The sequence below is a fragment of the Talpa europaea genome (assembly GCF_964194135.1).
Source record: "Talpa europaea genome assembly, chromosome: 9".
In the NCBI taxonomy this organism is placed as follows: Eukaryota; Metazoa; Chordata; class Mammalia; order Eulipotyphla; family Talpidae; genus Talpa; species Talpa europaea.
This window is the reverse complement of record NC_140076.1, coordinates 7,919,076-7,936,519: the sequence shown is the minus strand read 5'-3', so window position 1 is coordinate 7,936,519 and position 17,444 is coordinate 7,919,076. Positions and strand designations below refer to the sequence as shown.

Genomic DNA, 17,444 nt, shown 5'->3' with positions numbered 1-17,444 from the left:
TAAAGGTATAAGATATATAGATGAAAAACAAAACAAATAAAAGATATTGCGCAGGAAAAGTGTCCAGTTGTTTGACCATATCTTTTAAAATCCACAATCTTGCTGCTGTTTTTGAATATCACAAATAAGAACTATTAGAGATGAAAAGGTGAGCAGTAAGAATTAATCGCAATTTTCTAGACTCCTTGGATCAGAAAAGCTTTGGAAATGACTGAAAATGAATGAAATGAAGAAATAATAAGTGAATGTGGGAAAATATCATAGGAAAACCCAGGTGACGACGTCGCAAATACACTCACTTATTCTGGCAATAATCACTTATACTTCAAATATGTGGTTTAAGGATCACTCCTTGAGTACATGCTAAATATATTAGTGAGATTCACCATGTGCAAAATTACAAAATGGGATAGTTGTGTTGCTCTTAGGGATTAAAAAAGTACAAATACAAAATGTAAGGTACTCTCAATGGACTGTGCAGTTAGAACTTATTATGCTTCAAATCTCTTCCTTCTCACTATGTCATTTGAACCAGAAAATGAGCTGTTCTTTCATCATCATCAATATGGTCATTAACAATGAGGATCTCAGATGAGAAAAAATTTAATTTTCTACATAAAAGGGGATTATCAGTAAAGACTGCACACGTGGGTTGGGGAAATAATCCTGATTGGTTAACCAGCAAGGTAATGCTGTATTGCACAGACACTGACACTCCAGGATTATGATGTCTGATATCACACAATGATTTTTTTTCAAGGGCCACATTGATCTTGACTTCTCATACATGACTGAAGTTGTCAGGTTCAAGTGACTAGTGTGACAACTTACCTAAGGTGGGCAAAGGTGTAACAGTGGTGGATTTTGACAGTGGGTGTCTAAATGCTGCCCAGAGTTCTCCGAAACAGATCAATCTGATGGCCAATGCTTAGGACCACAGGGGTGTTGAATAAAATGCTAAAGCAAACGATTATCTATCTATTCTGTCCTGCTGAAACTTGGGGAGGTGAAGCAGTTACTAGCTGAGCACAGGCGCTCCAGAATCAGGGGACAACCGGAGCTGTCCTCCCCCAGTTTATGACCTTGGGCAAGTTCCTTAAAATTGCTAAGCCTCAGTGTCTTTATTCATAAAACGGGGCTGAATTACGCACCCTGAAAGGATCCCCATGGGAGGTAAAGGTAAAGGTGAAGCAGAACACAGGGTCAACAGTCAATAAGTGTAACTTCTTACTGTTTTTTTTCTACCATGCAGTGCAACTCCTTAAGCCCTATTCAACTGTGCCAGTCGCTCCTCCTGGAGGCCCCAGTGGCCGCGGGGGAGGGAGGCGCGGGCTGGGAAGTTCTCGGGCTGACCGCTCCACGGTGCTGGCCTCAGGGCAGGAAGCAACCTGCCCAACAGGTAGGCGGCCGCCCACGGCAGTGTCCCCCGGACCAGGCGGCCGCTCCCAGGTACAAGCCCTGGAGCTCAGTCAGGCCCTCCTCGAGCTCCCGCCGGAGCCTCCCGCGGGGTCCCCCGCCCGCCGCCCCCCGAGAGCCCTGGGCCCGGCCTGCCGGCTTTGGGCGCCCCCCCACCCCGGCCCAGCGGGAACCCGGAACGAGGAGGAATTGAAGGAAGATCGGAGACTGCCCGGCCCTGCCGCGCGCCACGCCGGGAAGGAGTTACCGGGATGGGGCACCGGCCTAGGCGGCTGCGGCGACCGCGCTCCAGTTAGTCCACCGAGCCGGGAGCCTCCGCTGCACGCCAGTACTCGCCGGGCCTGGGAGGGGAAGGCGGTGGGGGCGAGGCAGTGGTAGTCACGTGATATTTAAAGGCGCGGCGCACCGTAGGCGCGAACCGAACGGAGTGAGGGCGACTACTTCGCGAATCCGTTTGACCCTCGTCACCTGCCATCTGCGCGTGGACTTGGCGCGGTTGCCATAGGAACGAGGCGCGCTCTTTGGCTGGATCCAAAGGGATGTTCGTGACCAAAGAGGCCAAAACGTTGCTTCCTAGCGAGGCAAAGTCGCGATGCATGACGGGATGCCAGAAAGACCTCCCCGGCCCCGAGCCGAGTTTCCACTCCTACCAGGAGATGGCCCTCGTCTAGCAACAGTTGCCAGGGTGGGGAAGCAATTGCTGGTCCCTCTTCGCTTTAACCCTATTCATAGACTCCAGAAGCGTCATCCTCGGAAGAGACCTTAGGGATCCTTACTTGTCCAACTCCATATGGCGATGGGGACCCTGGAGCCCAGGAGGGAGAGGGACACTCAAAGCCTAGAAACCAGGACTCCTAGGCCGTTTGCAAGAAAGAGATGCACCCTAGAATGGGCCAGGCCCTGCCCTAGCACAGGGAGGGGGTGTCTGTGGCGTGGTGGTGGGGTTGGGAGACAGTCGCAGGTGAGTGAGGTGACCGTTCACTGAATCAATGAGCTAGGTCCCTTGGGGCTATACAGAGATTTCATATCCTCTCCCCCCCCCCCGGGTTATTTATTTTTTAAATCTCCTTTGCTTTTTTATCACTAACATGCTATATCGTTTATTCATTCACACCTGTCTCCTCCTCCCAGTGGGATGGAGCGTCTAAGGGCAGGACTTTTTGTCTGTTTGCTCACCTGTATATTCTTGGTGCCTGCCCGAACCTTGACACTGACAAGATCTCAATAAATACTTTGAAATAAGTGAATACATGGGGTTGAGACTTTTCTGCTCCAGGGAGTGCATTCTGCAGTGGCTTTGAACCAGGTGGAGGTTTAAATCCTGCCTGGCCCCTCCACTGGCTCCCCCAGTGACCGTGAACGGGGGTCACGTCCCTGAGCCCAAGTGTTCATACCTGGAAAACGGGACAAGAAGAGGGTCGCAGTGAGGGATAAACGGGGTAACGCCACGGAAGCGAGCACGTGCGGCGGGGTTAGCAGATGCCCAGCGAAGCAGGAGCGCTTTCTCGGGACGCGGAGATGAGCTGCCCACACCGGGAGTTCAAAGGCCTGGATTCACGAGGTTTTTAGTACTTTTTTTGGTGGGAGGTGCTAGGGTCGGAAGCAGGGGAGCGGGCACGGGAAGGTGTATAAACTGGGCGTGGCTGGATGAGACGTGCGAGCTTGGGACCGTGAACCACGACGTCTGGGCACGGGCCCCGGAGGGAGACCCAGGACTTCGCTGGCGGCCGGGGGGAGGGTGGCAGGTTGAACGGGGCGAGCCGACCACGGCTCCAGAAATGACTGTGCTTCTCCGGATGTGTGATCCCGGCTGAGGTTCTGCAGAAGCCCAGGTGGCAGAGAATTGGGTTAGGGGCCCGCGGAAGTGGCGCGGGGTGTGTCCGGGGGCGGGGCTGAGCGGCTCTGGGCGGGGCGTCGGCTCGGGGGCGTGTTCTGGGGGCGGGGCGTCGGCGGGCTCGGGGCGGGGCGTCGGCGCGGGGGCTTGTTCTGGGGGGCGGGGCGGAGGCGTGGAGGCGGGCTCAGGGCGAGGCGTCGACGCGGGGGGTATGTCCTGGGGGCGGGGCGTCGGCGCGGGGGCGTGTCCTGGGGGCGGGGCGTCGACGCGGGCGTGCATTCTGGAGGCGGGGCGTGGACGCGGGGCGCGACTTGGGGACGGGGCGTTAATGCGGGGGTGTGTCCGAGGGCGGGGCGGGCGCAGGGGCGGGTCCCGGGGCGGGGCGTTAATGTGGGGGTGTGTCCTGGGGGGAGGTGCGGGCGTGGGGGCGGGTCCCGGGGCGGGGCGTTGACTCGGGGGTGTGCCCAGGGGCGGGGCGTTGACGCGGGGGTGTGTCCGGGGGCGGGGCGGGGGCGGGTCCTGCGGAGCGGGCGGGCGCGGCCATCGAGCCCGGAAGCGGACGCGGCCCGGGTCGGGTGGTTTCCAGCCATGGACGAAGCCGACCGGCAGGTCCTGCGGCGGTGCCGGCTGCGGCTGGTCCGCGAGCTGCAGGTGGACTCGCTCTGGGACCACCTGCTGGACCGCGAGCTCTTCACGCGGGACATGGTCGAGGACATTCAGGTGCGCCCCAGCCCGCCCGGGCGCCGGCGTCGGGCTCGGAGGGGTCGGCCGGGCCCGAGGGGGGCGCTGGGGTCACAGCAGGACCTCGAGGCGGCGCCCCGCGCCCCTGCCCCGCGGGGCCCCCCGCGCCCAGCCCTCTGGGAGCCCCTGAGCCTGCGCGGGAGCCCCGTTTTCTTTCCAGAGTGAGCCCCCTCCTGACCCTGCTTCTGGGGCGTCGCTGTCCTCCGGGCCTCCGACCCCAGCTCTGCAGTGGCTCGTCCTCGGGGCCCGGCGGGAACCAGGGGTGCGAGGCGGGGCCGCGGCCGGGCGGGCTGTGCCGGGCCCTGGGACCCGCCCCTCCCGGGTTAAGTCCCTGTTTTGTAAGGGGCTTTGGAGATAAGGGGGCTGCTGCGAATAAGGGAGAGAAGAAGAAATTCAGACATTTGACTTTCTCTTTAAAAGTCCTTTCCTGTCTTTGCCTTATTTGACTGTTCCCCGCAGGCCTGTGAGGTAAAGGAAGATGCAGGAGGTGTTTCCTCCGGGAGGAGAGGGGAGTCCACGCTTCCTAGGGGCCAGTGCCTTCTGGGCCGCTCTGGGCATTATCCAGGACCTTGGCCTGATTCGGCGAGGATGTGTTTAATAGGATAAGGGCCACATGTGTTAAAAGAAGGCTGTGAGCCCTTGCTATGAGTGAAGATGGCTTGAGGCCATGTCCTTGCCTTCGGGTACAAGATAGGGGACTGAACAGGGGGTTCCAGGACCCAATTCTGACGTGAGTGCATGTGGCGGCTGTCCCACCCCAACAAGCAGCCCTCATACATCAGCAGGGTGTAGAGAATTCAACTCCATGTGATATTGTCTGCCTGGAGAGCATCACCTTGCTCAGGTAAAGGCCTCAGATTCCCAAGAGCGCCTGCTCCAGAATCCCATGCCCTGCTCCTTGGCCTTCAGCTGTCAGTTGGAGCCCAGGTTGTTACCTGTGCTTCTGACCAACCAGTTACAAATCAGAGGACCCCACAACCCCCTGCTCAGGTTGGGTTAATATGCCAGAGCTGTTCAAAGAACACAGGAAACCTGTTTACTCACTAGATTATTGGTTTATTACTAAGGATATTGAAGGGCATGGATCACCAGCCAGATGGAGAGATAGCTAGGGCGAGGTCCTAACAAAGGAACCTCTGTCCTGTGGAGCTCTGGTCTGGCACAGTGGAGGTGCTCTGGTTCCCCAACCTGGAAGCTGTCTGAAGCCCCTCTTGGATATTGTTGGGATTCACCATGTTGGCTTTTTATGGAGTTTGCATTGAATTGGTGTGATTGATTAAATCACTGACACTGGCAAGTGAATTCAACCGCCAGCCCCTTTTGCATCCATGGGGGTCAAGGTCAGGGGGGGTGGGGCTGGCGGTTCTGTCTGCTAGTCTCTTGGTGGGCTCCACTGGCAGCCAGCTCCACTGGCACCCTTAGATAGGTCCCTAGAAGTTGCTCATAACAAGAGACAACTCATCACTCTCAATACTTAAATTCCAAGGCTTTTTGGAGCTGTGAGCCAGGAACTGTGTGTGGATGAAGACCAAACATGTGTGAGAGAAATATATTTTTGTCATTTGAATGATTAATTATTTATTTTTTTCTTATAAATCATAATATTGCAGGTGCTCACCAACTCAAATGCCCACAGAGGCCCTACAGCGGGCAGTGGCTGCTCAGCCCCCAACTCCTGCTGAGTCTGGTCACACCAGAATGCTGGCTCCAGGGTTGCCAAATTTTTCATGTTTTTAAAGAGAAGTTCAAAATCTTGATTTTTGATGTCAGATAACCAGATTGGAAATGTTTACAGCAAATTCAGAGTTTTCAAAGAACATTATGTCAACAGCAGACTGCCATTTTGTCACACCTGTTATGGCTGATAAATACATGTGCGAATCTGAGCCCTTGTTCTGGCTCTGTTTATGTGTCAGCAAATTGCAGTACCTTGCTGTGACTCAGTTTCTCTCATGTGTAAAGTGGGGGGTACTTATAACTTAACCCCATCAGGTTGTGGAGGGGGGTTAAATTAAATGATGTGTTTAACACAGCATCTTACTGTGAACATTCAGGTAATGTTGAGGGAAATGAAAGCACCACCATCCACTCACTGAAATAGGCATGCAACTGGTCCAGCCACTATGGAAAGCTGTCTGGAGGGTCCTCAGTCTACTAAAAATGGAGCCACCATATGACCCAGCAATTCCACTATTAGGGATCTACCCAAAGGACACAAAAACACTGATTCAAAAGAACACCTGTCCCCCTATGTTTATTGCAGCACTATTTATAATAGGTAAAACCTGGAAACAACCCAAATGTCCAAAAAATAGATGACTAGATCAAGAGGTAGCATATATACACAATGGAATATTACTCTACAATCAAAAAAGATAAACTCATGCCATTCGCAGCAACGTGGATGGAACCAGAAGGAATTATGCTCAGTGAAATAAGCCAGGAGGTAAAAGAAAAATATCGCATGGTTTCACTTATAACAGGAATATAGGGGAACCAAATAAGACATCAGTGTAAAAAAAAATAACAATACAAAACACAACAAAGCAAAAACAGACAATTATAAACCAGAGACATCCTGCAGGGGAGGAGGAGGGAGAGGGAGCAGAGGGAGGGAGGGAGGAGCACAGGGGACTGAGGTGATGGTGCATGGGGGCCTTGGGGAAGGAAACTGGATGGGGACTCAATCTGAGGGGGTAGGGAGAAGCAAATATTGTTTAAAAATGAACAATGATGTAAAAAATAAAACAAATGAAAAGAATAGGCATGCAGCTGTTTTGCTAGTGAATTATTTTCTCAGTGACACTATAGGTCTGTGCTCCTCAATATAGTAGCATTAGTCACACGTGGCTATTTAAATCAGAAGAAATGAAAATGAAACCAAATAAAAAAATTCAGTACCTCCGCCCTAGGACCTAGGCGCTCAGTAGCCACACACATGGCTGAAGGCTACCCGATCAGACAACAACGGTGAAGACCACTTCCGTTGTCATGGAAGGTTCTCTTGGGCAGTGCTGCGGTCGGCTGTTGGAGGACAGCTTGGTGTCTTATTCTTTTTTTTTTAAGATTTATTTATTTATTTTATACAAGCACTGGGTACAGTCAGAAGCGCGGGAGGGTGAGAGAATTCACCAGAGCAGGGAACAGAACAGGCAGACTGACGAATTACACTGCTAAGGGGAGCAGCGGGTGGCAGGAGAGGTCTGTGCGCCATGTGGGACCCTCACCCGGTGGCCGGGGATCGAACCGGCGCTGCAGAGGCTGCGGGCAGCTTCGCAACCCAGCACTCAACCGCTGTGCCACCGGGGATGCCCTGGTGTCTTATTCTTGTGGATCCTAAGGAATTCACCCAATGCGGGTCTAAAGGACCAACAGCGGATAACCAGTGTCCTCCTATTCCCACCCTGCTCCCCATCTCAGTGGCCGGCCCTACCATCCCCACACCTGCCAACCTTGACTGTCCTCCAACTTCACAGTCACTCAGTCAGTTGTCAAGTCTTAGCGCGTCCCTCTCTTTACTTCTCTGCTCTGCCCTCCCTTCTTTCCGTGCCAGCTGTGCCATCTTTGCCGCCTCCTGACCTGGACGTGGCTCACTCCCTTCTTGTCCGCCCCATCTCAGGAGGATTTTCCTACCAGGCAGCTCTGCCTCCCAGCCCCTTCTTAAAGCTCCTCGCCAGCTCCTCACTGCTTTCTGGCGTGACCATGCAGATACTTCATCCCTCAATGCTGCTCCCACCCTCACTTTCTCATGTCTCTGAATTCACTATTCACTTCCTGATGTCCCCTAGGGTCCCAGGAAGGGTTTCACCCCTTCCTGGAGGGCTCCAGGGCCCCTCCTGCCTGAGATGGGTTCCTGGGTCTCCCCCGGCGCCCCCGGCAACATGTGCTTTCCCTCCTGTCACTTGTCTCCTTGCTTCTCACTGTTGATTTGCCTGTTTGCGTCGCCCACTAGATGTTTGCTTCCCGAGGACTGAGTGTGCTCACAGCCATATTTTTAGCACTTAGCACAGTGCTGGGAACATAGTAGATGCCTCCAAAATAGTGAATGAACGAAGTAAAGGTGGCGAACGGCACATACTCACTATAACTGCAGGCTCAGTTTTTACCTTCGTGCCTGGCCGGGAGCTGGGAGGGCAAGGTGAGGGTCACGGTCAGGTGTGTGGGTGACAATGCCATGTCTCTCTTTCCAAACAGCATGCAGGTTCTGGGTCACGGTGCGATCAGGCCAGACAGCTGATCACAGATCTAGAGACCCGAGGGAGGCAGGCCCTTCCTTTGTTCATCTCCTGCCTGGAGGACACAGGCCAGGATGCCCTGGCTTCATTTGTGAGAACAAGTCTCCAACCAGCAAAGCGGGGCCCGGAGGTCATCAAACCCCTGGAGTTGGTGCCTGCAGTGCTCCCACCAAGGGACCTTAAACCACTTGTGCCCAGGCCAGCAGACATTAGTTCTGGAGGATTCACTGATGTCCGTGAGTACTGAGAAAGTGGTGGGTGGGTGGGTGTTGTGCGCAGTCTTTGGGGGTTGACCACTGATACTGGCAGACAAAGCTGAGTTGCAGAATTGAATTTTGCTGTTGTCTTTCTGAGTACTCTCATAGGGGATGGTGGAAAATTCTGGCAGGTCTTCAGGAGATTTAATTTTGGCAGCCCCTCCTCTGAAAAGCGTGTGTGGAAGTCTGTTTTGCATGCCCAGGTTTTGACCAGTGTTTCCTGAAGCGTGTGTTCAGGATTTGCCTTTGGGTCAGGGCTGGTGGTGTGGATTGGCCCAGGCCAGGGAGGCCTTTTCCTGTGGACCCTGCTCCATGCCTGGCTCATGCAGGGTCCCATACTTTCCTTCCTTCCCTCACCACAGTCTGGCAACCTCCTGGACCCATCTTTGCTGAGGAGGAAACTGAGCTAAATAGTTTGCCCAAGGTCACAAGGCTCCATCCCTAAAATATGTAAATCCCAAGAGCTCAGCTGGGTGATTTTTACCTACCTCAGCCAACCTCCAGGTGGTCAAGATCTAGAACAGTCTGGTGTCCTGTAAGTCTCTCTGGGGTCAGTCCCACCCTCTCCACCCCCCACCCAAGCTAATCACTGTTCTCACCTCTGTCTTCACAGATCCTTTTGCTTGTTCTTGAACTTTAATATAAGTGAAATCCTATAATATGTGTTCTTTGAGTCTGGCTTCTTGCTGTGATATTTGTGAAATTCATTCATCTTTATCAATACTTTGTTCTCCATTGCTAGATAGTAGTTCTTATTCCACTTATACTTCTTCAGCCATCCTGCTGTAGGGCAGGTGGGATGTTTTCAGTGAGGACTTTTTTTCCATGGCAACACAGGGAGAGTCCTGGCCAGCTTTTTTGGCAGTCACTGGCACACTCACCTCAATGATCTGATCTAAATTTCCCCACTCTTGTAAGGAAGTTCCTACAGTTGTTCCCTTTTACTGTTGAGCAAACTGAGCAACAGAGGGTAGGCGATAGCATGACTCAGAGGCAGGCACTGTGTTCCCGGGTTAAACAAGGAAAAAAAAACCCCACAACCTTATAGGCTGGTCGCCACTTGACTTCTGGCTGATTGAGATGAAAACCCTTTTGACACTGAAGGAAGAACAGCCGTGGTCCTCATGTGTTCATTCTGCAAATACTCCCTGAGGACTTCTTGCAAGCCGCGCTCCATGGCCTCTGCAGAGAGGCCCCCAGTCCCAGCAGCTTCCTTACCCTTTTATGTTCTAAAATTTCATATGAATGGAATCTCACTATATACACTGAGGCTTCTTGTTTCTTTCTTTCATTTTTTTAGAAAAAGATTTATTTATTTATGCATACAAGAACTGGGGTACAGGCCAGTGGTGAGAGGATTCACCAGAGACAGAGTAGGGAGCAGAACAGGCAGATCTACTGAAATACACTGCTGAGGGGAGCAGCGGGCGAGACAGGAGAGGTCTGCTGGGCCATGTGGGTCAGCTCCCTGGCCAGCCAGGGATTGAACTCATGCTGTAGTGGCTGCAGGGTGCCTAACCCCTTGTGCCACCAGGGAGGCCCGCTTCTTGTTTCTTTCTAGGCTGTGTAGTGTTCCCTTGTATGGCTGGATCACAATTTGTCCATCCGTCTATTTGTTGATGGGTGTTTGGGTGGTTTCTAGTCTTGGGCCTTAGGAATGAGGCTTTAGTGAACCTTCATGGCTAAGTGTTTTTGTGTCTGTTGCACTCATTTCTCTTGGCATGTGGACCTGGAAGCATAATTGCTGGCCAGAGGGTAGGTGTGTGTTTAACTTTATTAGAAACTTTTATTTATTTATTTTTAAAGATTTATTTATTTATTTTATACAAAAACTGGGGCACAAGTCAGAAGCAAGGGAGGATGAGAGAATTCACCAGAGCCAGAGCGGGGAGCAGAACAGGCAGGCGGACCAAAGACACTGCTGAGGGGAGCAGCGGGTGAGGCAGGAGAGGTCTGCTGCGCCATGTGGGGTTCTTCCTGGCCGGCGGGGAATTGAACCAGTGCTGCAGAGGCTGCGGACAGCTTCACAGCATGGTGCTCAACCGCTGTGCCACCGGGGAGGCCCTTTATTAGATACTTTTAAATGGTTTCATACAGCGGCTGTACCCCATGAAGGCTCCTGCAGCTCTCTGGGTTTGTGGAGACTGTCCTCACAGAGTTCCTTTCCCCTTCCCTGTTTGACCCTAACATCATGTTTCCCTCTTTGTTTCTCTCTCCAGGTGTCCTGAAGACATCAAAGAGAAATGCCGATTTGGTGAGTCTGCGTGCAGCTCAGCCAATTGTGTGGGCTTTGCCCCTTCAGCTCTCTAATTTCCAGGCCCTCCCCGCAGCTCTGTTGGGAGCCTGGGGAACCCAGCCCAGTGGAGAGAAGCTCCCAGTCCGGGGCCCCTTCTTGTTTCTTGACCCCTCACATCTCTCCCTGGAGCAGATTGCTCCACCCAGCTCTGTGAAGTCAGAGGCAAACCTACCAGGGTGGGCATCAGAATCGGCTGAGGTGCCCATTTCAGACTCACTCGCTCTCTATCGGCAGCCTTTCTTGTGTGACTGCCGTGTGCCAGCCTGGGCTCCGTGTCGGGACACCTGGGAACAGACCATTGGTGTTTCTAGCCCCTGTGGAGCTGTTGGCCTAGCAGTTACCCAAGGAAATATGTAAACATGAAGTGTTCAGTACCGTACCCGAAAAGAGCAGGCTGCGTGAGACAGATCTGCAAGGGGAACCTCCAGGGCCCCAGATGCTCAGAGCACTGGCCTGAGCATGAGTCGGCCTGCGGAGCCTCCCACACCACTCTCGGGTGCGCCCCTTGGACTGGATGATCTGTGGGGTCCTTTGGGGATGGAAGTCTCTGGGGGCTGGATTTCTAAGCTAGCAGCTGCTGTCCCCAAATACTGCTGCAGGAGTTCTTCTTCTCTCCCAAGTTTAGCTATCTGGACGTCACGCACACACAGTTCGTGCTCACCCCAGCCTGGTTTGCAATCTGTTTGCTTCCGCCCTGGAGTGCTGGGCGTAGACCCTGCCGCTCCCTCAGAGGGCAGGCTGACCGCACGTCCTGCTCTCTCCCTCTAGACAATCAAGTGCGGGAAGGGAGGTGGGGTCAGCTTTTCTGGAGGGGCACATTGAGACCCCAGTTTACCTTGGTCCCTGTGCTCTGGCAGGCGTATGTCCTGAAGGCCGACCCCTGCGGCCACTGCCTCATCATCAACAACGTGACGTTCTGTCCCAAGTCGACGCTCAGCACCCGCACCGGCTCCAACATCGACTGTGAGAAGTTGCAGAGGCGCTTCGGCCTGCTGCACTTCATGGTGGAGGTGAAGAGAGACCTCACTGCCCAGGTGCGGTCTTTGTGGAGAGGCCTGGGTGTGTGGTGGGGTGGGGTGAGGCCGGGTTCAGTGAGGGATCCTGGAAACCAGCACCTCCCCAGGGTGAGCCCAAGTAGGTCTGTAGGGGGGCAGCAATGTGGCTCGTGGTTACAGGTTCAAGTTCAGGCTCAGAGAGGGTGGGTGGAGGGCTGGCCCCCGTGGGACTGCTGTGGGATTGCCCAGCCTCTGTGTCCTTGTCTAGACCACAAGAGTCGTAGCTTGGGGCCCATTGGGGGGTTCAGTGAACAGTGCCTCAGCGCAGCACCTTTCCCCAAGAATGGGGGCAGACATAACTCTTATGCTTGTCATTACTTCAGTCTTGGCCCTGGAAACAGGGAAGAGGCTCTGTCCAGGCTTTGGGGGGGCCCCAGAGTCAGTCTCTGGCTCACCTGTGACCTTCTCTTGTAGGAAATGAGGCGGGCTCTGGTCGAGCTGGCGAAGCAGGACCACAGAGCTCTGGACTGCTGCGTGGTGGTCATCCTTTCTCATGGCTGCGAGGTGGGCGGCCTCAGCTCTCGGGCTGGCCCACAGCACTCCCGGCTTTGTGGGAAGAGCCGTGGGGCCCTGTCCACTGCTGTTGTTCTCTCGGGAGCCATCTGGCTCTCTGAGGAGTTGGATGCGCCTCCTGGGTGGAACCGTGTTCCCGGGAGAAGCCATCTGGGAGAGTCCAGGAGGAGACAAGCTGTGCTCACAGAGCTCCTACCCCCAGGTTTTGCTCAGAGCTGGCAGCGCACATAAGAGCTCCCCACTCCTGCCTCAGTCCTGCTGGCAGTGTTCCAGGGCCTCAGCTGCTGGCTGGGAGCCAGGAACCTGGCACCCACTCTGGGCTTGGCCACTGATATGCTGGGACGTGTGCTCAACCCCTTCCCGCTCCTGAGCCGCCTCATCTTTTAAGTTGAGGAGTTGGACGGATCTGAAGTTATAAGCTGAAGGCATGTTTCTCAAAACTAGCAACTTATATACGAAAACCAGGACTTCTGGCTTCCCTTGAAGAGGTGCGAAGATCTGGCTTTACCAGGCCAGCATCCTCAAAAACTGCCTGCAGCTGGGCAGGAGCTGCCCCTCTGGTCCTTTGTTTGCTGTGTGGCCCCTGGGCTGGCAGCAGGGGCATTGCCTGGGAGCGAGCACATGAGAATGCAGACTCCCAGGCTGCTCTCAGACTCTTTATTCAGGGCAGCACCTGAACAGGTCCCTCTGCACATGACATTTGAGGGGAATTGATCTGGAGCCGTGGTTCTCGATGTTTAACAACCCCAGCACCTAGGGGGGGTGAATTGCTGGACCCATGAGCAGGGTTTCTGCTTTCAGAGGTCTGGGTGGGGCAGGACTTACAAATTCCCTGATGTTGTTGATGCTGCTGGTCTAGCGGCCATAACTTGAGAGCCTCCCACCTGGAGGAAGTCGCTGACGAGCTCCAGTTGGCCTGTCTGCCCCTTAGACCTCTGAGTTTGAGACCCCTGGAGCAGATGCTGACCGGTGCCCATCTGGAACCAGCCTTGCACTCCAGGCTGGCACCTTCTAAATGCCTGACCAGGAGGCACGAAGCCTCCAAATAGGCTGTCAGGCACCTACCCCGACTTCTGGGTTTGGTAACCAGGATTCTTGCTCTCCTAGGCCAGTCACCGCCAGTTCCCAGGGGCTGTTTATGGTGCAGATGGCTGTCCTGTGTCTGTTGAGAGCATTGTGAATATCCTCAATGGAACCGGCTGCCCCAGCTTGGGAGGGAAGCCCAAGCTCTTCTTCATCCAGGCCTGCGGTGGGGGTAAGCTGGGCCTCACCCTCTCTGCAGATGAATCCAGGGGCATGATGCTGCCACCGTCTTCCTCCTCCATCTAGCCCGTTACCATGCACATGGGGTTTCTCTCTGGGTAGTCAGGCCACTGCTGTCTGACTGGCAGCACCTCCATGTCCGTAGTTAGCAGCTTTGCCTACCCTTTGGCCTACGTACCATGGACTCTAGTGATTTACTGGTCTCTCGTTGGTCCGGCCCAGGCCATTTTGAATCCCCCCCAGACTGGGATGTGCCCATCCCAGCACTGCTCAACCTTCCCAGGATGTCACAGGCTCTGGCTTGTTCCACCCTCTCTGCCTTTTCTCCTGGCCAACTCTTAGTCATCCATCCATCTGGTTACAACTTATGTCACCACCTCCAGGCAGTCTTCCGTCAACACCCCCTTCCTTGTACAAAGTCAGGATTAGCTGCCCCTTCTGCTCCTGCAGCCCCTGTTCTTGCCTTGTCATAGCACTTTCTCCTTGTATGCCCTGGTCAGCTCTCCAAGGTTCCTGGCTTGGCACAAATTTCTTATGCAATATGGTTGTATCTTATGCAGATACAAAAAACATTTCTGTGAGCAAAATTTGAGATAATGTAAGCTCCTGCCATTGAAAAGAGAAGCTACCAGACCTCAGGGAATAGCAAGATTCCAAAGCTGGAGTGAGGACCCTGGGACCTTTGGAGTGCGGGTCCTGGCTTAGCCCCTGGCAGGCCCCGTGACTGTGTGTTTAGCGCTGTGGCCACATGGGGGCACCACTTTAGCTGGGAACAGAGCCGGCATTTCCCTTGGGGTCCTGCTGGGTGTCCTGCTGTGTGTCCTGTGTTCTCCTGGGTTGTAACCTGTGTGGGTTTTCGTCCTCTTAAGCCTGAGTAATATGTCTTGTTTCTAAGTGACAGATACTTTACCGTTTTAATGTGGACAACTCCATGGCGTTACTTACGTTTGCAGGGCTGTGCAGCCACCACCACAATCTCACTCCAGAACTTTTCATCACCCTAAAAAGGAACCCCCTAGCCACTCGTTGTCACTCTTCATTCCTGCCTCCCTCGAGTGGCTGGCAGCAGCCCATCTGCTTTCTGGGTCACAGATTTGCCTATTCTGGTTCTTCATAGAAATGCTTCTTGCGTTTGGCTTCTTTCGCTAAGCGTGTCTTCCAGCCACGCTGTCTTACGTGTCCGCGCGTCATTCCTTTGGAAGCTGGGTGCCACCCCATCGCATGTCTCTGTTCCCCGATCATCTTTTGTCTGTCGTGAATGATGCTGCTGGGAACATCTGACTGCAAGTTTTTGTTCGAACACCTGTTTTCAGTTTTTTGGGTGTGTACATTGTCGTTTGTTTTTATGGTGTTTTTCTTCTGCTTTTCCCTCCTACCCAATTTGTAATGAGTATATACAACTTGCAGAAAAAGGTAGAACTTCTGTGTTAGCTCCCTAGTCATGCTTGCCCCACGCAGGAACCCTGGCTCCAGAGGGAACCAGGTGGTCTGGGGGTAGAGGAGGACGGGGTGGGGGCCGGAGCAGCCCTGGTCTGTGTGTTTCAGTGACAAGCGGTGGCCATTTCTGTTTCCTGCAGACCAGAAAGACCATGGGTTTTCAGTGGCCTCCGCTCCCCACGAAGACAGGGCCCCTGACGTTGACTCTGAGTCGGACGCTGCTCCGTTCCAGGATGGCCTGGAGACTTTCGACCAGACGGATGCCGTGGCCAGTTTACCTACCCCCAGTGACATCTTCGTGTCCTACTCCACCTTCCCAGGTAGTGCCTCCGGGGATCTTGTCCTCCCAGCCAGCGGGTCTCCGCGTCTGCCCCAGAGAAACATCCTGGGTGTGAGTCTTGGTTCTGCCTCTTGCCACTTGTGTGCCCTGGAACAAGTGACTCTACCTCCCTGTGCCCAGAAGTACAAGGCGAGGCGGGCGAGGCACTTAGGGTACAGATCGAAGGCGCACTCCCTTGGGCTGGTGTGCTTCACTCTGTCCTGCCTTGGGCTTCTCATCTTTAAAATGGACTCACGCCTTGGGCTATGTGGGTGTGGTGGCACATCCCACAGCTGAACGCGGTGCCTGGCGCTCAGGTGCTGGTTGCCTTCCTTTCTCAGCCCTGGGGTGAGTCGCTTGACTTCCCCAGCCTTGGTTTCCTTTTTGGGGAAACCCTATCATGAGGTGGTGGAGGAGATGAAGTGGGTCAAGATGGCGGCTCCTGATGGACTTGTGGTTTCTGGAGGGGCCCAGCTGGTGTGGGTACCTGGGAGGAGCCACTCTCCGCTAACGTTCAACTTTGTCCTGGAGGTTTTGTCTCCTGGAGGGACCTCAACAGCGGCTCCTGGTATGTGGAGACCCTGGACCATGTCTTGGAGCAGTGGGCTCACTCTGAAGACCTGCAGACCCTCCTGCTCAGGGTGAGCACTGCCTTCCTCCTGGGGGGAGCGTCAGGCGGCCAGAAGGGGCTGGTGGGGGTGAGCAGGTAAATCAGGTGAAAGAAGCTTGTGCCCTTAACTGCAGATAGCACTGCCTGCAGTGACATTTCCTTTTATTCAGAAGTGCTGCCTGGGAGTGCTCCTGGGAGGCCTCCAGGCTGACACCTCTTGCCCCCCTATCCATAGAGAGCCAGAGGCTGGGATGACTCAGTGGCTCATGCATGGACCCCGAAGACGGGTTGTGGGGCTCACCCCAGCATTCTCTGCCCCACTGCTTAGTCTTCCACTCTTGAACCTCAAGAATCTTCAATCCCTGGAGGATATCCCCTTCTCGGGAGGCCCCACTGAGGGACCAGGGAAGGATGGCCCGGGAGCGGCCCCACCTTACCCAGTGAAACCTCACTCAGGACAGCTGCGCCCCCCCCACAGGCCCCGCATGGGCCCCTTGGCTCTGCCCAGGTGTTCTGTGCCCTGAGAGCAGGTTGCGAGGGCAGGGCTTGTGCCTACCAATTGCGCAGCTGTGCCTGCAGAGGGGCGGGTAGAAGAGCAAGTGCAGGGCCCCCCTCAGCCACCTCTAGGGGGCGCCCCGGGCCAGGGCCTCCCGTATGTGACCTCTGAGGCCATGGGTTGCTGTTGGGGACAGGAGAAATGGGTTCTGTTAGGGCTAAGCAGTGCACGTGCCCTTGGCCCCATCTCTTCTCCCAGCGTCGCTCCCAGTGAACCTTTCAAACAGATTAGAACTTGGTGAATCCTTAAATTTTGAAATTTTGAGTTTTCTAAGCTTAGAGTTGAGGTGCTGCTCATCAGACTCCCCCTCAAGGGGGCGTTCCAGCTGTTTTTTCAAGGTGCTAATTCCCTGGACTGTCCCCCCCCAGCCCCTCTTTGGAATTCTTATTTCAGCCATGAGAACTCACACTCCCCCCTGGGGTCCTGTCTTCACAGGTCGCTGATGCTGTTTCAGAGAGAGGGGTTTTCAAGCAGATGCCTGGGTGCTTTAATTTCCTGCGCAAAAAACTATTCTTTAAAACGTAAGGCGGCCAAGCCACTCCCCCTGCCTGACTTTCACCCCCAAACCTTCCTGCTCCAGGCAGTGAGGGTGGGGGGGGCGGAGGCAGCTCTTTCTCCACCGAACCCCAACAGGCTCTTAACAGCTTCCAAACTGGGGGCAAAGACAGCCACGGAGGATGAGGAGCAGACACCACGGACATCACAGGGCATCTCACCAGTGGCCAGGCCCCTGTTGGGTGCTGTGGCTGCGACCTCGGTTCTCTGGAGCAGGGCTTCTCAGCCTGCGCCCTGTGGACATTTGGGGCCAGATTATCCTTTGTGTGGGCACTGCTCCTTGCACTGTCGGATATTTGGCAGCTTCCCTGCCTCACCCCACTAGATGCCAGTACTGCTGGAGGGAGAAGTGACCAC

At 54.4% G+C, this 17,444-nt stretch overlaps 1 protein-coding gene across 1 annotated transcript; it reads left to right on the top strand.

Moving 5' to 3' along the window:
- Nucleotides 1-3,838: 3,838 nt before the first annotated feature.
- On the top strand, nt 3,839-17,057 carry CASP9 (caspase 9; the record flags this gene model as incomplete). Its single annotated transcript, XM_084241516.1, has 5 exons — nt 3,839-3,970; nt 8,186-8,462; nt 15,188-15,367; nt 15,898-16,007; nt 16,968-17,057. The coding sequence occupies 5 exons, from the start codon at nt 3,839-3,841 to the stop codon at nt 17,055-17,057; spliced, it is 789 nt and encodes a 262-aa protein (XP_084097642.1).
- Between the last annotated feature and the right edge of the window lie 387 nt (nt 17,058-17,444).